General features: G+C 42.7%; 1 protein-coding gene across 1 annotated transcript in view; it reads right to left on the reverse strand.

The window, feature by feature from the left end:
- Window positions 1-7226: 7226 nt before the first annotated feature.
- The window catches only part of BBS4 (Bardet-Biedl syndrome 4), a gene marked incomplete at its 3' end in the record, with an annotated part of 53825 nt that continues 38136 nt past the window's right edge, over window positions 7227-22915 (reverse strand). Inside the window, exons 7-17 of the mRNA XM_006866514.1 lie at window positions 22535-22588; window positions 20648-20775; window positions 18346-18400; window positions 17321-17389; window positions 16263-16415; window positions 15998-16169; window positions 14069-14138; window positions 12498-12639; window positions 11615-11816; window positions 11064-11147; window positions 7227-7255 (exon numbers count right to left, since the gene is read on the reverse strand). Coding sequence (XP_006866576.1) covers window positions 7227-7255; window positions 11064-11147; window positions 11615-11816; window positions 12498-12639; window positions 14069-14138; window positions 15998-16169; window positions 16263-16415; window positions 17321-17389; window positions 18346-18400; window positions 20648-20775; window positions 22535-22588 — 1158 coding nt within the window. The remainder of the gene's footprint in view (window positions 7256-11063; window positions 11148-11614; window positions 11817-12497; window positions 12640-14068; window positions 14139-15997; window positions 16170-16262; window positions 16416-17320; window positions 17390-18345; window positions 18401-20647; window positions 20776-22534; window positions 22589-22915) is intronic.

Below are 22915 nucleotides of genomic sequence, written 5' to 3' on the forward strand. Positions count from 1 at the left end.
AGGACTGAGCTTTCTCGTGCAGCAGAGGCTGGGGGGAGGGCAGAGGACCCTGGAGGAGTCGTTTTGCTGTGGTCTGGGAACCTGGCACACTGCAAGGGTAGCAGTGGGCACTGCTCCAGGTTGGTGGTCACAGGTGCTGTGGCCTGGGCTCTCCTCACTACCCGCCTCTCAGCCAGCTTTGGGCAGGACAAGACTGACCTCTGTTCATTCTCACCCATGAAGGGCACACTTGTACAACTGGAATCTGCTTCTGTGCATCTCCCAGATCATGTGATGGTTTTGTTTTCATTAACACACCACATCCATTTAAGAGTTTGACCTCACAAGACCCTCAGGATCATGAATAAATTTGCCATGTTAGATATGTTGTTTTTTTTTTTTTTTTCTAAAACAAGACATCTGTATGCTTTTAAATATATTAAAAACAATTTACTTTTCAGGAATCCCATGTCTGTTTGTAATTGATTTTGTTCCCATCACCACTCCAAAGTAGATAAAACAGAAATCATTCTAATCTTGACCTGTGACTTATTACTGTTCTCTGGACATGTCTTTTTATCCTGCTTAAACCATCTTTGGCTTAGGCAGCCCCTCAACTGCACCTAAGCCATAGGTCTGCCCTTTTCTGGTAACAGGAGGTACCAACAGAAGTAGCCAAGTTGAAGTTTAACACACCACCTTTTCCGTTTGTTCTAAAGGGCAGTGTAGACAGTGTAGCTCTGTGGTGACCATTTCCCATTGGGCCCACTGCTGCTGCTTCTGGGATCCCAAAGCTACCCCAAGTTCTTCATTTGTAACCTCCCTTCCTTTGAAGCTTAGTTGCCCATTTTTCAAAGAAAATAGTAGCCTAGAGAATTATACAATTTGAAATTCAAAGCAAATAAAATATCTAGCTGCTACCTCATCTTTCTCTGCCTCCAAGTGCAGTTAAGAATAACTAAATACCAACCGTGTAGCCTTGTTTTCATTCTAAAAGCTTAAGTGGTAAGAGATTTCCTTTTTTCCCAAGCAAGAAGAATTAGAATAACTCATCATTTATGCTCCAAGCCAGGGGTGGAGAACATCTGGCTTGCAAGCCATATGTTAAGTGCCGTCTAGTCTGTTCCAGCCCATAGTGACCCTGTATAGGGTTTCCTAGGCGTAGCTGGAGAACTTGAACTGCCAACCTTGCAATTCAAACCAACTTTGCAGTCCAGCACATTAACCCATAGCGCCACACCAGGACTCTCACAGGCCATGTAATCATTGGGTCTGGCCCTGCCAAGGCAACCACAGGTCCAGCCATTACACTGTTGTTGTTAGGTGCCATAGAGTCAGTAGTGACTCAGAGAGACCCTATGCACAACAGAATATAACACTGCCCAGTCCTGGGCCCACCTCATAATTGTTGCCATGCTTGACCCTATTGATGCTGCCACTGCCAATCCATCTCGCTGGGGGTCTTTCTCTTTTTCTCTGACCCTCCACCTTACCAAACATTATACCCTTCTCCAGCAACTGGTCCCTCGTGACACTATGTCCAAAGTATGAGAGACAAAGTTTGGCCATCCTGGTCTCCAAGGAGCACTCTGGCTGCACTTCTTCCAACACAGATCTGTTGGTTCTATGAGTAGCCCATGTCACTTTCAATATTCTCCTCCAACACCATAACTCAAAAACATCAATTCTTCTACGGTCTTATTCACTGTCCAGCTTTCACATGCATATGAGGTGATTGAAAATACCATGGCTTGGGGTGAGTTAATTAACCGTTTGACCAAATATGTTGTCATCAAGTCCATTTTGACTCAGACACAACAGCCAACCCTACTGTTCAAACCAACCTTGCAGTCTTGCGCATTATCCTGCAGCAACACACTAGGACCCCTTAACCAATTTTAAAGTGATCATTTTGTATGGCCCATGAATGATGTTATAAATTTTGGCAGGAAAAAGGTTCCCTAAGCCTAAGAAGACTGTTAAAAGTACTGAAGTCTTCTCTATGTGACTTTATCTTAGAGTCTTTCTGTAAGTTGTGTTTACGCAGCCCCTGCCTTGAATGCACATTTTCAACAAGTTTTCATTACTCCCTGTTGATGAGTGCAGGGAGCGATATACCCTAGAGCAGAATTTTTCAAATGATGAGTCTTAAACCATTCCTGGCTGCCTTCAAATCTACAGGTCCAGCCTTAGATACAAGACTGAAACATTGCCAGAGGTCCTGCATCCTCTTTGCAATCACTAATCACTAGCATGTTCGAGTCCCACCATTGCAGCTATTGTGTCATCTCATCTCCCGGAGATGATCTCTACCCTTCTCCTCTAACGATTGGTCCCTCTTGCTAACAAGTCCCAAACAAGCAAGCTCCACAATGCTGTGATTCATAAAGGTTTGCATGGGCTGATTTTCAGAAGTTGATCTCAGGGCCTTCTACGTCTTAGTCTGGAAGCTCTGCTGGAACCTTTTTAGTATCAATAGCAACATGTAAGACTCTACTGACAGATGAATGGTAGCTGGCCAGGAATTGAACCCAGGTCTCAAATGCAGAAGGCAAGAAAACTATCCATTAATAGTTCTAAATCAATTTGGTGGTTATTAGAATGTATCATATATAATACTGTAAAGATAAGTATTACACATTATTTTATAAAATAATTAGTTTATATATCTATGAGTGTTGTTAGGTATTGTCGAAACAATTCTAATTCCTAGCATCCCAGTGTCCACCAGAACGAAGCTCTGTCCACTCCTGGACCGTACACACAACTGTTAGGACCTTTACGCCCATTGTTGCAGCCACTGTGTCATTCCATCTTTTCAAGGGTCTTTTTTGTTGACCCTCTACTCTACCAAACATGATGTCCCCCAGGAATTGGTCTCTCGTGACATGTCCAAAGTGTGTGAGAAAGTCTCAGCATCCGTGCTTCTAAGGCGCATTTTGGCTGTACTTCTTCTAAGACAGACCTCTTTGTTCTTCAGGAAGTCCGTGGTGTATTTAATGATCTTCACTAACACCAGAATTCTAATACATCAATTCTTCAAGTCTTCTTTGTTCACTGTCCAGCTTATGTGTACATAGGGTTACAGAAGGTTAGGGGATGAACAGACCATCAGTTGCTCATATGCTAGCTCAAGTTGGACTGGAAGAAAAGTAAAACAAGTTCACGAGAGACAAAACACCACCTTGAGTATATCCTGCCTCAATTTAGAGCCTCTCTCAAGGACGTCTTACATTAAGAAAGTGAAAATGTCATAAGAGACAGCAAAGAAGGAAAAGAATACAAGAAACTGAAACTTGCTCTTGAACATAAACAAGCTAAAGTGACTGAAAGAAAAAATGATGTAAAAGAGCCAAACAGAAAAATGTAAAAGCTTGAAATGTCAAAGTAAAATATACTGAAATGTGCAAAGACACATTTCCAAAAGACAAGCATGCTCAGCACTTCTCAAGCTGAAAAACTGATGAGAATATTCGAGTCTTGCGCAGCAACACAAGATATGGGCAAAACACTGATCAGCCCAGGAAGCATCAAAAGAAGGTGCAAGGAAATACATAGTCACTGTAGCAAAAAGAATTGATGGTTTAACCATCTCAGTACTGAAAGAAGAAACCCAAGCTACATTGAAGGCACTGACGTAAAACAAGACTCTAGGAACTGATGGGATACCAACTGAGATGTTTCAACAAATGGATGTAATGCCGGAAGCACTCATCTGCCAGGACATACGGAAGACAACAACTGTGTGGTGAACCAACTAGACGAGATGCATAATAATTATGCCCAATCCAAAGAAAGGTGATCCAACAGAATGTAGAAATTATCATAAATATCACAAGCAAGTAAAGAGACATAAAAAACCGTTGTACCAGTTCATTGACGGGGAACTGCCAGAAATTCAATCCAGACTTGTAAGAGGATATAGAACAAAGGATATCATTGCTGATATCAGATGGATCTTGGCTGAAAGCAGATAATACCAGAAAGATGTATGTTTTGTTTTATTGATACTGCAAAGGTATTCAGCCATGTAGATCATAGAAAATCATGGATCTCAATGTGGAGAATGGGAATTCTGGCATGTGCTCATGAGACCAAGAAGCCGCCATCAGAACAGAGTAAGGAGATACTAAATGTTTAAAAACAGGAAAAGTGTGGGTCAGGGTTGTATCTTTTAACCATACTTATCAATCTGTATATGCTGAGCCCATAATCCAAGGTGGACTGTCCAAAGAAGAATGCAGCCTCAGAATTGGAGGAAGCCTCATTAACAATCTGTTAATATGTAGATGAAACAACCCTGCTTGCTAAAAGAGGACTCAAAGCACTTACTGATGAAAATCAAGCACTAAGTTTCGTGTCTTTAGAATCTAAGTGTTGTTGTTTTTTTCAATGTTAAAATTGTTCCTTTGTTGGTATCTGAGAATACAGTTTTTGTACAAACCTTGCATCCTGCAGCCTCACTAAACAGTTTTCTTTCAGATTTCTTTAGATATTATCTGTCAAGAATCATGTCATCTGAAAATACAGGTTCACACGTTTCTAATCTTTATGCCTTTTTCTTTCTTTCTTTATGGTACTGGCTAGAACCTCCAGTGTAACAGTGAACACAAGTATTAAGATTTAATATCCCTGCCTTGTTGCTGATCTTAGAGGCAATGTGTTCAGTATTTTCTACCACTGTATGTGATAGCATAGTATTCTTTTTCAAAAAATGCCATTTTTGTGATAGAAAATCTTCCCTTCTACTGTCCTATTTTTTTACATTTTTTCTTGTTGAAAACAGCATAGCAAAATATACCAATTTCTGTATGCACAATGACACTGACAAACTGAGTTGTGCTACCATGTTCACCCTCTCCTTTCAATGTGTTCCTCTCCAGTTCCTGTGAATCTCTGCTCCAACGTCCTATGTAAGCTTTTAAGCTGCTGTCCACTTGATCCTATACAGGTCTTTCTTTAAAAGCACACAGTGCTTTCAGGCAGGTAGTAAGCTGGGTTTAGGGTTAAAGAAAACTTCAAGGAATGTTTTTGGCCCATATTTTAAAGATTATTTCAGAGCAATAGTTTTAGGGGTTTATCCAGCCTTAGTGGCTCCAGAAATTCTGGATTCTACTTCATGGTACACACTGCCTGGGGTCTTAAATCTTACAAGCAGTCATCCAGGGTACAACAGTTGGTCTCTTGTCTGGAACAACAGGGGAAGGAAAGTCAAAAACAACCTGAAATACCTGTAGCGGAGTCAATTCCTAACCCTTCAGGAAAGAGTGGAAGAGCCCCGTAAAGTTTCTGAGGCTATAATCTTTATGGATGCAGGTTGGTGGGTTCAAACTACAGACTTTCTGGTTAGCAGATGAATGCTTAACCACTGTGCCACCAGGATCCTGGAGTCAGAAACAAGAGGACATGGAATGTGTGGCTGTCTCGTTTGCCATGAGATCAAAGAAACTGGCTGGTGCCCAACTGCCATTACTGAACATCTTGATCAATTATAAGAATCCTGATCAAAAAGGAGGAAATGCAGAACAGAATTTCAAATTTTCATAAATCTAGACTTGAGAAATTTTATGATAAATGGCTTTTTATCACTGCTTTTTCTGCATCTACTGAAATCAGAATTTTTTAAATTAATACAAGTGAATATTTTAATCTTTAAATGTAAAATTTATGTTGGATTCTTAGGGTAAACCCAACTATGTTATAATATACATTGTTGTTAAGTGCTATCAAGTTGGTTCCAATTCACAGCAACCTTGTATAGGGTTTCCAAGGAAAGACTGGTTGAGTTTGAACCACTGATCTTGCAGTTAGCAGTCCAGTGCTTATCCTACATAGCAACTTCATCCATTGCCTGGATGAGGATTAAGGATTTTTGCATTTAAATTCATGTAGGATAATGAACTTTGTATATAGTGTCTGATCAGATTTGATACCAGGTTTATGCTGGCCCAATACAAACAAGTTGGGAAGTTCTCATACCTCTATCTTCTGAAAATTTGTGTAAGGTTGAATTTATTTTGCTTTCTTAAATATTAATTCACCAATGAAATCACCAGAAATTTGTTTTAAGGGTATCTTTTGATCTACAAATTCTTTAATATATAAGGTTTTATATTTCATCTTGCTTCAGTTTTGTTTTGCTGTATTTTTCAAATATTTTGTTCACTGCATTTAAGTTGTGAAAACTTTTAGGATACAACTGTTCATAATGTTCCTTTATCCTCTTGATGCCTACAGGAGCTGTAATGCTTTCCCTTTCCTTCCTGATGTGTTGTCTCTCTTTTCTTGGTCAGGTTAGCTAGGAACTGGTTTTTTCCATAGACTGGCCTTGTTAATTTATTATTTGTCTGTTTTCTGCTTCACTGATTTCTGTCTTTATTTCTTCTACTTACTTTGGGCTTATTTTGCTAACTTTTCTAGCTTATTAAATAGGTAGAAATTTATGTCATTGATTTTCTATTTGTGCTAACTTAAGCATTTACAGGTGTACATCTTCTTCTTAGCAATGCTTTTAGGTGAACCCAATTTTTGTTTTCATTATCATTCATTCAGTCAAAAACAATTTCTAGTTTCCCTTTTGATTTCTTCCACTGACTTGTGACTTATTACAAGTATGTCATTTCCAAGTATCTAAAGGTTACTGATTTAAACTTAATGTCACTGAGGTCAGAGAATTACAACATTCTGTAAAACTTACGTCTTTTGAATTTTGAGACATATCATATAGCTCAGACTAAGGTCAGTGGTTCAAATTCACCACCTGCTCCTTGGAAACCCTGCCCAGGGTCGCTATCAGACGGAACTGATTTGACAGCACTCAGCAACAAACATGGCCTGTCTTGCTGATCACATCATATGCATTTGCAAAGAATGTGTCTTCTGAAATTCTTGGTGGTAGGATTGTAAAAATGTCAAGTTAGATCAAGGTGATTGATGAAATTGTGCCAGATTATTCTTTGCCTTTTCTAACATGTCTAGTTCTATCAAATGCTGAAGGAATGCTAATGTATTGCACTATGATTGAATTTAATTCTGTCAACTTTTAACTGATGTATTTTGAAGCAGTGATGTGTTATATTTATAATTGTTTTCCTCATCAGTTGACCTGGGAATGTCCCTCTCTAACTCCTTGCTGTGAAGTTGACATTATTTTATATTAACACAGATCTCCCAGATTGCTTATGCTTATCGTTTGCTGGTGTATCTTTTTCCATTTTCTTAACAACAACACCTAGCCAGGTTTTTTTCTTATCTTTTTTCTGCTTCCTAATTGGAGCTCTGATAGCGTAGGGGTTACGAATCGGGCTGCGAACCTTAAAGCCAACAGTTCGAAACTACCAGCTGTTCCGCGCGAGAAAGATGAGTCATTATGCTCCCGTAAAGATTTACAGCCTCGGAAACCCTGTACAGGGTTGCTATGGATCGGAACCGACTCGACGGCACTTAACAACAACAAATTGGAATGTTTAGTCCATTTACAATTTAATATATTCTTGATATAATTAGATCTATAGTTACCATTCTGCTGTTTTCTCTTGTTCCATTTGCTTATATTCGTCCTTTCTTTCTTTAGGTTAATTGAATATTCCTTAAAATTGCATTTTAATCTCTCTACTGGTTTTTTAAAAGGAGTCCTGGTGGCACTGTAGGATAAGCATGAGACTAACTGCAAGGTTGGCAGTTCAAATCCACTAGCTTCTGTGTAGGAAAGTGATGAGACTTTCTGTTCCCATAAATATTTACAGCCTCAGAAGCCCGAATAGGGTCGCTATGAGTTAGAATCAACTTGATGGCAGTGGGTGTGTTTACTGGCTTTTGAGCTTTATTTTTTACATTGTTTTTTAAGTAGTTGTTCCAAGGATTTCCATGTAAATCCTTACTATTTCACAGATTACTTAGGGTTAGTTTTGTACCATTTCCTATACTTAATCTCTACAAAGCATCACTAAACTGTCAATATAGCCCATGAGCAAATCCACATACCCAGAATCCTACACAGGTGCAACTTACTATTTTTGTTTTTGATGAAAATCGACCCAACAAACCATACAGCCATTGAACAACTTCTACATGTACAGATCAACGCCATTGGTTACATTCTTCACACTGGGCCACAGTTCTCATGACCTCTACCCATGTTGTGACACCATTAACTTTTACTCTTTCTGCCCCTTAATGTTCTCGTCTGCTTCCGAGTTACTGTTGTTGATTTTATCACATATCATTTGGTCTTTCAAAATATTGAAGGACAACATCTTTGTTGAGCTAAACTGTTGTTTTGTTTACAGGTGACTTCATGGGATAGTCTTGGTTCAAGATTTAAAGATTTCAAGACAGATTTCCCTAGAATCTGGTTTCCATAGGAATTTGATGTTCTGTTCCACATTTCCCTCCTTTTTATCAGGATCTATCTGTTGGGTCTTTAATCAAAATGTTCAGTAATGGTAACCAGGTGCCATCCATTTCTTCTGTCCCAAGGCAAGGGAGACAATTAGACCTGCAGCCCATTTCTTTCTCCAGTGCTGGGGGGAGCAGGGGGGTCCTTCTTCTGCTCCTGGCAAATGAAAACCAACTTGTATTTGGAGTTGCTGCTTGTAAGCTTTGAAGACCCAAGGCACACTACCTACCAAACTAGGAGGTAAAACAGACACTTCGAGTATAAAGGTTTTTTTTGAGAAATTATTTTAAAAGAAAATCTACGCACAAATAAAAAATGGGACGTATTCGTTCCTGATTGCTACTCCTAGATTGCAAGGTACCATTATATTCCTGCCCCCATATTATGGGAAAATCAGATAGCCCTGTTCTTGCAGTCCCTGTTTCTCTCATGCTTCACTTAAAAGACCTGCTCTCCCTAAATACTAAAATCTTCTCAAAGTAGTGAATTCTTTTGAGAGAATTCTGTCTTCTAACACCTGCTCCGCCCTTTACTTCAAAGCTTTTTGAAGTGAGAGCAGTCCAGTGTCCCTGTCTTCACTTTTCAATCCTCAAGCCCTACTCCACTGAAATGTACAGCTGTACTTCATGGCTAATGGGTAAGAGCAGGAGCTTTGCATTCAGACCTGGGTTCAAATCCTGGTCCTGCCACTTAACCTGGAAAATATTAGCTTCTCCGAAGCTCAGCCTCCTCCTCTATAAAACGGGTATGACAGTACGTCTCTGTTGGAGGGTTCAGTTACACTGACCTGAGCCTTTCTTCCTTTGGCATCCAAAACACCACTCTCTTTGATTTTCCTGTATCTTCTGCTTCTCTGGTCTCCTTTGTGGGCTATTTTGTTTCTCCCTTTCAATACTGGCTTTTCTTCTTGGGTCCTGGCTTCATAGTCCAAGCTGATTTGGGATGACTCCTTTCAAATACATGGTTTTAGTTATCACCCGAATCCAAATTACTCCTCAATCTTTACCTTCAAAGTAGATTTCACACCTGAAATTCATCTATATAAACAGATTAAGAGTTTTCAGAAGTAAACATATCTAAAACTACACTCCACAGTCAACTCTCAATTATGTGGCCCCATTGTTTCTTTTGGTGTGGCACTATGGGTTAATCATGTACTGGACTGCAAGGTCAGCTTGAATCACAAGTTAGGCGGTTCAAGCTCACCAGCTGCTCATACAAGGCAGGTATGAGTCGGATCAACTTAATGGCACTTAACAACAGCTCCTCTGTGATTTGTAAAATCCGTTCTTACAGTCTACTCTTATTTGCAACATGCCATCAATCTCCAAATTTTTGTTGATTTTAGCGTCTGCTCCTGAAAGAGAAAATCTCTTTCCTATCTTCGTCCTCCTCTGCGACTGTCTTAATTTACACGCTATCAGACCTTTTCGGCAACATGCAGACCCAACTCCACTCAGACGCTCAGATGTAAGTGAGCTGTCTCAGTTGTTCAGGGAGTCCAGCCCACTGCACAGGCTGCGGCATCGCTTCTAACACATTGCTGGGTCTTTCTGAGACATCAGAACTGAAGACACTTCTGCTCAGTTAACTTTAGCTGCTGCTTCAATTACAATGTCAGAACATCCCCAGTCGTAATACAAAGAACTCCAAACATAGTTTGGCTGAACAGAATCTGCCTTTGATGATGGGGATTAATGGGCGGGCCCTGCAGCAGAGGTCATGCGGGCAGCAGGCAGGAACTTGGCCTTTAGCTCCTTCCTCCTCCAGTTTCAAACTAGACTGGGAAACAGGTCAAGGAAAGCTGTGATGATGGGTTCTTTTTCAAAGTTTGTATTGCAATTTTTTACTTTTAATACCTGAAAAACAACTTTCCCTAAATAATTATGATGCGGATACATAATCTTTATTTTTTAAATGACATTTACAGATACTGTACTGATAACATCTGGTCAGTGGTTACAATGATTGTCTTAGATAAAATTCCTCACCAAGAAGCCTTATCTTTTTTTATATAGCCTCGGTGCTAACACCAGCCCAGCCCTTGGTTCCCCACTCATATCATACTGATGTGATCTGGCTCCACCCTCAGACTCCTGTCAAGAGACAGAATATAGGGACTTCTGGATTCCCTTTGAGCAAATGCAGCTGGGATACTCACCAGTTTAGTTTCTTTTCATCATTTCTTTTTCCTTTTAATACAAGTTTAGACTATTAGAGCTGGATTATTAATCCAAGATTTATGCTTGTATTGGGAGTTTCATCATCCCAGAACTACAAAGCAAACAGCTCAGCCTCTCCCTGCATGTAGGAAGAGCTCATTCATCCCGGAGATAAAAATTCTGTTGAGGGCAAACTGCTCCAAGTGCCCTGCTGCCTCCAGTAGCTCCACACATACGCAGAACCTTGAGTCTTGCTCCCACATTCTGAAAGGATCTTCCTAGGCTGTCTCCTCCTCAGTCCCTGGCAGACAGGGCTTCCCTCTAGACTGCTCCTGTTATCGTCATGCCCCCTGCATTGTCTGGACCCTGTAGTGCCCGGGCACGGTGCTGGCTTCCATTCTCTGCCTGTGCCACGTGACCTTGCCTAGTCTGCTATACCCTAACCAAAGCAGCCCCTACCCTGGGGCCATCTTCCTCCTCCTATTTTTCTCTTATGTCTTCAGATGCTCCAGTTGAGACAGGACCATCAGCTGGATTGGCTGCCACGGCGGGCTCTGGCTCCAGAGGGAGAGACGGTGGCTTTGTGAGCTGGGAAGTGCCTCCACCACCTACAGTGACGAAACAAAGACCCTGAATTCTCAGTTCCACAATTTCACAAGTCATTCTTTCTACAGCTAAATTTCAACAGGAAACACTGTTTTCTGAGACTAGTGGGCTGTGGTGGATCTTTACAGCCATGAGGGAAGAAATAAAGCAGCTGCCAACTTTGCCTTCAATTAGTCAATGAAGGAAATAATTGCTTCCCCTGCACCATGCCAACTTAGGAGGAGGCAACGACAATACAGAGCCGTGTCACAGAATGGACTCAGCCTATCTCTAACTGTGACACACTGGAGACCCAGAGTGGTGGCCACCCAACTAACCCTGACAATGGCTGTTACTTATACACAGCTTGCCTCAAGGAGACAGGCCTGACTCAGCGGCCCAGCCGCTTTTCTCTCCTCTGGGCAGCGCTACCCTGAGGCTATTGAGTCGGAAGTGCTAGGCCCCACTCACAGCTGCAGTCTTCTCCTACCTGCCGGAAGCTTCCTGTAGGCAGCTGCTGAAGACATTGCCTGTCCGAGAGCTTGATTAGAGCCCAGAGGCTGCTGGACACTGGCTGGTTTGAGGGCTGCTGTGCTCCGGTGCTTTGATTTGGGATCTTTAACTGGTTTAGTCCAAACCAGTGCCTCCCCAACCTGGAGAGCTGCTCCCAACTTCTGGGCCATCTCCACCATCTTGTATCAGCACAGGAAGAAAACAAACACAGGTATGGGTGGCAGAGACAAGCCGACCTGACCAATCGTAGGCCTTCCATCAGGATTTGAGCTGAAACAGGACAGCTGGGCCTGGGATAAGGAGCCCTGGTGGCATAGTGGGTTAAGTACTGGACTGCTAGCCAAGAGCTTGGTGGTTTGAATCTACCAGCTGCTTCAGAGGAGAAAAATGAAGCTGTCTGCTTCTGTTAAGCTATTCAGTCTCAGAAACCCTATGGGCAGTTCTACTCTGTCGTAGAAGATGGCTGACTCAAAATCTGCTCAACGACAACTGGTCTGGTTTGGGTTTGGGTTCTGGCATTTGAGGAAAGATGTACTTTTTGCAAGGAAATTGTTCTCAAACAGCAGAGAACACAGATTTCCCCAAATGGATGGCAAGGAGGTTTACATGGGATCTCAAAGTCCAACAATTCAAGTGTGTTGCATTACTGGGCTAAAGGACTGCTCTGCCTACAAGAGAAGTGGGAGGAAGGTATAACTAGACACAGATGAACGGTAATATCCATCACAATACCTCAGTAAACTTCAACTTTGATTATTAGTTTCTCCAGGAAAAGTTTTTCTTAGGCTCTTATTCATTGAAGAACTCATGCTGTCAGGCTCATCAAAGGCAAACCAGCCCTGAGCCTAGCAAAGACCTACCTCCGAATCAAATTCCAGAGAGCTGCTGTGCTTCAGCAGGGTGGCTTTCTTCTCCATCTCCTGGTACTGGGCCAGGGCGTTCCTCTTCTCTCCCTGGTTGTACAGCAGTACAGCGAAGTTCAGGTTCACTAAAGGGTTCCACCTGCAGCAGGCAGACAAGGCTTCTAAGGAGCTGAGGCTTTGCAACAAATGGGCCTATAGAGACCATTACAGAAAAACACAACGAAGCTCCACTACCCAGCAAGGCGGAGACACACATGCAGTGTGGACTGTGGGCATGAATCAAAGAATGAATGGCCACCCATGGGAGTAAAGGGATCTCCTCAGAAACCCTTTACAGGGTTGTGATGGGGTCGGAACCAACTCGATGGCACTTCACAACAACAACCCTATTTTCTGAGTCCATCAGTCGCTCCGTGGGAGAGAAAAAAGGAGGTTTTCTGCTCCCACCAAGAGGTACAGCCTTGGAAACCCTTTACGGGATCACTATGCGTCAGAAACGACTCGATGGCACTTGCCCCCACCATTCTGCTCTCTGGAGTCCCTGGTTGGTGTAAATGGTTAAAATGCTTGTCTGCTAACCCAAAGGTCTGCTCTGACTCCACCTGGTTGTTGTTACTGTTAGGTGCTGTCAAGTCAGTCCCGACTCATAGTGACCCTATGTAGTTCCACCCAGAGGCACCTCAAAAGAAAGGCCTGGTAATCTTCCAAAACACCAGCCTTTGAAAGCAGTGTATTGAAATTGCCCACTATTATTGTAGATTCGTGCATTTCTTTCTTCAAATCTACTAGAATTTGCTTCATATATTTTGGAGCTCTTTCATTGGGAGCATAGATATTATGGTTATGTCATCTTGTTCAATTGTCCCTTTAATCATGAGATGATGTCCACCTTTATCTCTTATGCTGGTTACTGCCTTAAAGTTTCTTTTATCAGAGATTAGTATTGCCACCCCTGCTCGGTTTTTATTGCAATTGGCTTGGTACATTTTTTTCCATCCTTTGACTTTTAATCTATTTTTGTCTCTGTGTGTGAGATGTGTCTCTTGCAAACAGCATATTGAAGGACCTTTTCTTATCCATTCTGCCACCCTCCATCTCTTAACTGGTACATTTCATCTGTTTACATTCAGTGTAATTATCGATATGTATGAATTCATTGCTGTCATTACAAAAAACCAGTCTTTGAAAACCCTGTGGAGCAGTTCTACTCTGACACACACAGGGTCCCATCAGTTGGAGTTGACTTGGCAGCCACTGGGAAAAACCCTGCTTCCTATCAGATGCCAGTGAAGCCAAGTTTATCTTAGATTAAACTCAACCCACAGGCCCTTCACATTGTCCAGCTTGCTGCTAGCTCTGGCCTCCTGACCACTAAATTTGGGATTAGAAACACTGTCTCAGAAAAGAACCAGTGTCAGTTCCTGCTGAGTCACTGTGTGCACTGAAGCCAGAGCTCCACTTAGGCCTCTGAAAGGCCACAGAGCAGAGCAGGCTGTCACTCAGCCAGCACCAGTGCAATGGCGCCACCTCGTGGTTTCCCCAACACCATTCCCAACAGAGCAGCTTACTTATCTAGGCGGACTGCTTCTGCGTAGGCTCTCTTGGCATTCTCTACATCTTCCAGATTGGTCAGAGCCACTGCAACAAGAAAGCGAGCACTGCAGCTCAAGAGCCCAGCTTAAAAGCAAAAGGAATATTTCAAGACCACAGTTCACTCAGCCCCAAACAGAATGCCTCCTTCACCCTGTCAGTCATTCAGCTTAGACACTTGCTGTCATGTTCCCCAACAATCCCCTCTCCAAAGCTCATCAGTTGTGAAGTCCTCCATATCCCACTTTGACAATTCCTCTTCTGCCGCTGGCTGTGTGCAGACCCAGGTCGTTTCTGGCTTTCCAGCTCCTTGGTGGTGATGTTCCCACCTGCCTCCACTTTACTGTCCACAACGCCACCAGGCATCTAGTAAATGTAGACTAATCTAACCAAGTCACTCCTACATTAAGAATCCTTTCTGGTTCCCCATTACCTACCACCCTGCTTTGTAAAGTTTTACTTGGCAACCAAACCCCTTTCTTAAAATCAGTGTTTCCTAGAAGCTTGCTCTATAAAACCAACGCAGGCAGAGCAGCTCTGGAAACCCTGCTCATCCCACCTGACACTTCCATAAGACACTGCCAAGGAAAGAGGGAACTCCAGTTTGAAAAGCACAGCCTCTAGGATAAAGCAGTAAGTCCTTAGGCTGTACCATGGCCCGCCATAGTGTGGCCCCAAACTATCTTTCCAGACTCCTCTCTCACCACAATCTATACCGCTGCTGCTAAAAACCGCAGGACACACCCTGCAACTGGATGGCCATGTGCCCTGGCTCACAGTGGCTCCTCGGCCTGAAACTTCCCTTGCCACCTTCCGCAATACTGAATTCCTTCCAAATCCATTGTGAAGGTCAGCTCTTACTTCCTAAAGGTCCAAGTGCTGCCTTACAGGATGTCTGTCTGTGTTCACCCTCACATCACCACCACCCAATCTGCCTTTGCAACCTTTTTCTTATAAATCAGAATCTCACAGTAATGATCAAAAAACTACCCGAAGACTACCACTAATGAGGACACGAAAGCTGCCTGAGGGTTTACATTTTAAGCAGCTTAATAAGCTCAGGATATGAAAAAAATGTCCCCCTGAAAGGACAGTGCCAGTACTTTTCAATTCAGTGCTTGACTTTACATAAGAAATGTTTAAGTTTGTTTGATTTATCTTCATTAATTTTTGTTTTAAAAGTCCATTTTATTCCATACAAATTCAAAAATCAATTTTTGAATTTGTATGGAATAAAATGGACTTTCAGGAAATGAACCACATTCCATATACCATTCTGCTCAAAGGAGATAGATTCGAGTTTCAACGTAGACTAGCCTGACTTAGAATGACTACCAGAGGCCAATTATGTTACAATAATAACAATACTGGAATCCTGGTGGGGCACGGTAAGGATAAGCACTGGACTACTAACCACAAGGTAAGTGGTTCAAACCTACCAGCTGCTCCTTGGAAAGCCTATACAGGGTCACTATGAGTCAGAACCGACTCGATGGCACTAACAACAGTAACAGAGCAGGTGTAGACACCAAAAACACTACTCACTGCTCAATCATGCCGTCCTCACATCAGTCCTATGACGGAGACTAGCAAGTGGTGGAGGCAGATCCCATCTAAGGCCCAAGCTCTTTGTAGTCATGAAATCTGAGACTTAGTTGGGCTCAATATATACAAACTGTCAAGCCAAGAGAAGAAAACTAGCAAAAGGAGAACTAGGTGTCCTCCTGATTTACCCTGCTGGATCTCTGCATAAAAGTCCCATCTAAAATCTTCTCTTCTAGCTCCATGCCAGAACCTACGAGGGACCAGCTCTCCACTGGGACGGCGGGCCTCAGACTCCTCTGATAAGAAAGCACGTTTTCCTCATTACAAACCCAGGAAAGGTTCTGCATAAAAGTGTCTCTCACCAGCCAAGAGCATGTAGAGCTCTCCCATCTTTGGCTGGAAGTTGATGGCTGCACTAAGAAAATGGAAAGCTGATGCATACTGCTGCATGGTCAAGTGGACGAGCCCCAAATTGTATAGAATCTTCCAGTCGAAGGGTGCCAAGTAGTTGGCTCGTTTCAGACAGCTGATAGCCTGCAGGAATGAGGGAACACGTGATGAGAGGGGGACCAGCTCAACCAACCCAGTTAACTACAAGCAGGAACACACATAGCACAGGAGACTCACTGCCACGTATTTCTTCTTGCCAAAGAAACACATCCCAATGTTATTCCAGAGTGGGGGACTCTCCGGCACGGCACAAGCCACGACTCTGTATTTGGTCAGGGCAACATCAAAGTCCCCGTGGGTCTGCATCATGCTGCCAGCTGCCAAGATGGCCTGAAACATGGGACATGGGACATGGGAAAGTGAATCGTTCAGTCAATCCCAGAAGACTGTAGCCGTGAAGTGGTCTCCCTAAGTATGGACACTCAGCACAGATGGGGCGGGAAAACTTCTTCCAGGGGCACATGTGTTCAAGGTATTAGGACAAGTGCGCATAAGAACTGTCCCTCCACTCTAGTGGGGCACTCGGGAGAAATACAGACAAAGAAAGGATAAAACGCCGTTGGCTTTAACTAGTTCATTTGATACCTGCTTCTAGACAGGGCAGTCAGTATTTTCAAATACTGGCGTTAATCTACTCCCTGCAGTTCCTCCTTGGTACACCAAATACTCTGGACACTTGTCCTTGGCTACTTAAGCTAGAGCTTCTTCTGCCTTAAGACAGAAGGTAAGGGAGCTGTGGTGTCCAGCCCCTCTGACTTCTCTAAGGAAACGAGTCAGGGTGGGGAGCTGAGCAAACTAGGGGTTGGTCGAGTCAGGGGAACAGGAATCAGGACTGAGCTTGCATCCTGAATACACATTACGAGTCTCCTCTCCCTTGTTGGTCCTTAGCTACTTGATCATCTTCCTTCTCATCCCCAGTGACACCTGTACTAGGCTGTAACCTCAAAATTCTTTAGGGCTCTCTAAGTCATTTCTGACATTGCTAATTTCCCAAGTAACACATCATCCTCCCCAGCACTACAATTTCACAAAGGTGCTCTTTAGAAGGTATGAAGCAGAAAGCACCAACACTTCACAGTGTTTTCAAAAAGTGGAATCACCCTTCATTTAAACTTTTGCTAATAAAAGGGGCCTTTCTCGGGAATTCAAAACAAACAGGCTATACCCTCGCTTTCTGGAATCAGTGCCACGAAGCCCGGAATATGACGGGGCTGGGGCCTGGCAGCCTACAATACCTTGTAGTTGGTAGGGTCATAAGTCAGTGCATTTCCAAGGTGTTCAAATGCCTTCTGGTAAATGCCAAGCTTATGGAATAAAAACAAAGCAGAGAATTCACATAAGAGGAGAGACAGGAGTTAAGGAGTCTGGTCAACCACATCCCAAAGAGAAGCACTCAGATTCTGATTAGTTCCCTGGACAAAAACTGAAAGAACTACAGATAGTAGATAAAGAAAATCCAAATCCCCGTAATTAGCTGTGGTTTTCCCTATTTTGATTTGTCCCCTGATAGGATCTATTAGCAGGAAGCATCGATCAGATCACTCTTACATTAGTGCCATCCCACAGTAATTGGCAGGAAATGGATCAGGGTTAGCCTCATCTCCCTCCAGGCCAACCTCTTATACCAAAGCCCAGGGGACCCAGGGATACTGGGTTAAGCTCCTGCTTCCTTTTAAAGAAAAACAAAACTTAACACGAAGACTACCACAGAGCAGAGACAGAGGCAAAGACGAAGGCAGGATCATGAGCAGGGGACTCAGGAAGGTGGTGAGAGGAGGCTTGATCAAGAGAGTCGACGGAGCTGAGCATTCCCACTCAGGGACTCCCCTGAGTCTTGGTCTGAGTTCACTCTTTATCACTTCCCTGTAGGACCCTCTTATCCCCTTTTTACAGAACCCTGCTTTGGAGAAGATGTAACAGAAATGGCCTTTGTCCCAAAACCCCAGATAGTACTCACATTTATCAGGTTTTTTCCCCATAAGAAAATAACCAGACAATTTTCTCCTAAATGCTCTTTCCTTAATTGGATGAGAATTATATACTGGGTCTAAACAGAAATTCCTTTGACTTGAATGCAGAAAACTGATTTAATTCCTTTAGCAGACAAAGAATATAAAATGCAAAGACCAAGATTCTTGGATCTCACAGGACCACTGGTCAAATGGGTCAAAGTTGTGTCAAAATGCAGGGAAACCACCATTCACCCAAATCCAAGAGCATTTCTAACACCAGTGTGTGGATGAGTAAAGAGTTACATTACCTGTAAGTAGAGTAATCCTAGAGTTGTAAGAAGTTCTGTGTTTTCTGGTGAGAACCTGCAAATACAGGTCAGCTATGGTCAGAAGAGAAAGCCACTGAGATACATTCCTAGTCATCTGGCCACTGAGACACATTCCTAGTCATCTGGCCTCTCGCAGCACCTAGGATGCAGGTGAGCCCCCTGTACCCATGGAAATTCCTGAAGGGAATTTGGGAATTTCCTGTAAAAGTCGGCCATTTCAGCTCTGGCCATAAAGAGAACTGCTGCTCAACCAAGAAACAAAGGAGAATTCAAATTAGGGCTTCACACTGATTCAGCCCAGTTTAGCTGTGGCTGAATAAGAGACACCAGAACAGATCTTCATTTAAACTGTGAGGAAGTTAGACCGCTAACCAGGATGGGGACTTATTGGCTGAAGCCCTGCTAGAAACTTAACCCCCCTTAGAAGGCACAGGCAGCAGGTGCACTGCACAGCATCCAAATCAACAGCATCAGCCTCAAAGATCCACTCAGGCAAGAATCCACTGTCATGCGTGCACCAGACTGCTAAAGAGGCTCTGCAGGCTTCTTCCAAGTCTCCCATTCCAGGGTTTCGACCTACAATTTTTCCCATTCTGGTTAGCATCCCAGATCAAGAAATGTCTTAAATTTGGGTGATCTGGAATGCTAACCAGAAAGTGATTTTTTTTTGGATCTGTTCTGGTGTTGCTTCATTTGCCCTGGCTTTGTTTGAACCACTTAGAAACCTTCCTTACGATGCAAACTGCCCCCTGCAGGGCCTTTTCTCATGGTCAAAGTCTGACTTCCCCCCCAGAAAGAATCTATGGAATGTTTGGGTGACTTGTGATTTGAGTCATAGAATTCAACACAAGTTAAAGCCAGCTCCTTCTGTGGGAGTTTTCTTTCTCATTGTTTTCTGCAAGCACAATGCTACAACACCTATATAATTTAGGATCCCCAGAGGCCCCTTTCTAATGCTTTGCTCTCCAAATTAAACACAAAGCCAAACTAAACAAAAGAAGAGATGCAGGAACCAGCCCCAGGAAGGAATTAGCCATTGGCCTTTGGGAATAAACACTGGCTGATGTAAAAAATTATCTGTCTTCTCAATTCCTCACTGGTATTTGTCTTTGTCACAAAACCAAAACAGCTCTGAGCTGCGATGATCCGACTGCAGGATCCTCAAGCAGTCTCAACAGGGAAAAAGCCAAAGGTCAAGGAACAACGTTTCCTCCTCCTGAGGAATGACACTGAACACTGGCACCTCTGGGAGGACAGAGCCAGGAGTGGCCTGAGCTGCTCAAACAGAGCTGACTTGGTAAAACAGAGGTTACAAATGTCTGACTTACACAACTTTTTGGTTTCCTTATTTTTTTTTTTTTGCCTATAATTGTCCTACTTCAAAGGAGCCCTGGTGACACATTGGGCTGCTAACCAAAAGATCGCTGGTTCAAAATCACCAGCCGCTCTGTGAAAGAAAGACGAGGCTGTCTGCTCCTATAAAGGTAGTCTCAGAAACCGCAGGGAGCAGTTTAGAGGGCCATTACGAGTCAGAACCGACTCGATGGTACCTAACAACAGCAACATGAGTCAAAATGGATTCCATGGCAGTGGGCTTGGTTTCTGGCTTTGGGTCAAGCAGCATGTGTCAGCAGCAAGAGCTCCTCAGCATGGTTAGGTTACACAGTTTGTTATCAATGGGCATCTGGCTTCCTTTAATGAATGACATTTCAATAACACTGATCTCATGCTAGGAAGGCCAGAAGTTTATTAGGGAATCAGGAGATTTCTGTCCCTAAAAAATATCTCTGGAAACACAAGATTTGCCCTAAAGTGTAAAACTACAGTATGGTAAACTGCCAGCTAACCCCCCAAATCTGTTCTCTTCTTCCTTCTGGGTGCATGCCGCTGTGATTCTAGGTCACTTACTATTTCCTACAAGCTGCTGGCTTCCTGCACCCCCAGCCCACACCCAACTTCAACCATATAAAGATAACCACCTAAGGAGGGCTGGGTCAATAAGCAAGGAGCAGGAATCCCTCCCTAAGTGACCTTGGAGAGCAGAGATGCCCAGCTAGCCTCAGCCAGCTGTACTAATACGTAAGAAAGAAACAGAAACCTACTTAGCCTTAACTTTAGCTTAATTAACTTTACTCATAAAAAACACATATGAGGAAATGTCAGAAAGTTCATGAAAAAGTGGAATGCGAAGATAACGGATTCTCTCCTAAGCTCTGGAGATCAAGTATGGGCTCCCATTGTCTGTGAAGTTTCTCCTTACTCAGGGGAAATACACACTTACTCCACTGCTTTCTTGTAGATTTCGATGGCCTTGTCCAAGTCTCCCTCCAGCAGGTGAATCTTCCCCAGCATTATGAACGTCAGATCATGCTTACTGAGCTGTAGAGCATTGTGCAACTGGTCTTGTGCCTAACATGGTTGATGGAGTAAAGAGAACCCAATTGTTACCACTGAAAGGTAAAAGGTCATGGCTTTATATGACTAATGTAGAGACAAAGCTCCTAGTAGACTAATGTCCCATGTCAGCAAACAGCCTGCCACTAGTCCAGAACAGGACTGCTGGCAACATGGGGTGTTAGCCTCTGGAGCCACTTGGGAGAATTTATACAAGGTGTTTTCTGCTTCTTGATATTCACACCAATGACTCAGACTTCCTAAGTCAAAGGAAGCATTATGACAGAGGACAGACTACTGCACTAAACTTCATTCCATCTGTACCACTGACCAAGTGTGCAACCCTCCCCAGTGTGGGTCTCAGTTTGCCACCAGTATGACAATGAATGAATGAATGTTTCTTACTCATTCACTCAACAAGCATCCACTGAGTGCCTGCTATTCTAGGTGTTACAGATACTAGTTAACCACCTCTTTGTTCTGGAGAAGCTTAGATCCTGGTACGAGAGTGCTTCAAAAAGTCCATATAAAAATGCAATTAATTGAGATCATTGAATTTTTCTATGAACTTTCTGAAGCCTCCTCAAAGATGATCATTTATAGACTCCACAAATGTTTATGTAAATGCCAAGTACTGTGTTTTGCATTGCCTACTAGCTTTATATGAAATCTACTTCTTCTCATTGTCCAGGTCCAACCAAAGGCCAATCCTGCCTCTCCCTAGGTTCATAGTCACCTATGAATAAATAAGAAACATACCAGCTCAAAATATTCTCTGACGAAAAAAGTCTTCCAACCAAATACATTAAAAACGAAAAAACTCTATGTAGGTCTATTCAGAAAATGAAGGGGCAAACAAAATGTAAATAAATTCATACCTATGTGTGTGTGTACAAGTGTACACACACACATATTTTATGGAAGAAAGTTACACTTACTTACACCTCCACGGCTAAGGTACAGATTTTTTTTCACACCCCTAAGGAACAGATTCAATTACAGCAGTTTTCAAATGATCACGAATTAACCAATGTCAAATGGGTATTAATTCATCAGATTCTTAGTCCTGTCGGCAATGGGGGCCTGCCAGCAGTAAAACTTGGCAATTACAAAGTTAAAAGTACCTATCATTATGTATCATTAACTTGTGGAGCTCTCAAAAATTCAGTCTAGCCCTCAATTAAGGTACATATTTTTTCTTGATCTAACTACCAAGGTTACCGCAAATGGTATCTTCTGATATAGGGGCCCTGGAGCCTACAGCTTAATCACAATGAAAACAAACGTTACCTTAAAAACGGAAAACTCAAAAATCAGATACACTTAAAATTAACAATGACCTTGAACACTAAAATCAGTCGCTGTCAGAGCCTAAGAGAGCCCACATGGCCAGGACCACACCTAGGAGACGTTAGGGATCTGTCCACTCTTTGATATCTGAGTTTCATTGAACATTTGTTTCTAAACTGGGTGGAAGAAAAAAGAGAGAGGAGAAAAGCAAACAGATAGTCTTTCCCACATAATGTTTCTAGATTATTTCATTTTCTTGTTAAAACCAGGAAGAAAAAAAAATATCAGGTTTTTAGGGTATTCATTTAACAATTACTGATAATGACCAATTACAAGTGGGAAATGGGAGTAAATGCACACGGCACACTAACTTTTCATTTCCTAGCACCCCAGCAAGCACTAAGAATTACACAGAAAGAATGTGTGTACCCTCAACAAAATCCCAGGCAACCAATCAACTGTTACCACCATTTCTACACATTACCTTGTTGAACTGCTTCAGGTAAATGTAGCAAACCCCTAGGTTATGGCAAATCTCCTGCACACAAAAGAAAGGTAAAGGCTTAGGTGTCAGAGCAGATATTAGCAGGAAGCAACAGGCACCTAGGGACCACTGTTGCTCAAGCAAAGTCTAAAACTTAAGCTTCTTCTCCTAGTTGATACTCAAGCCAATTCTCTATCCTTTCCTCTGAAACTCAAGGTTCCAGGATTATGACCCGGATCTGTTTTATTTGGTCTCTCGTGTCTCTGCTGTAGAGGGTCCAGGTAGCATGTCTGCTAGTATGCCATCTTACCGGATGTCCAAAGCCTAAACTCTAAAACATGCACTACTGTTAGGTTTTTTTTGGTGGTTTTTTTTTTTAAC

Source organism: Chrysochloris asiatica, unplaced genomic scaffold (genome assembly GCF_000296735.1).
Source record: "Chrysochloris asiatica unplaced genomic scaffold, ChrAsi1.0 scaffold00092, whole genome shotgun sequence".
NCBI lineage: Eukaryota > Metazoa > Chordata > Mammalia > Afrosoricida > Chrysochloridae > Chrysochloris > Chrysochloris asiatica.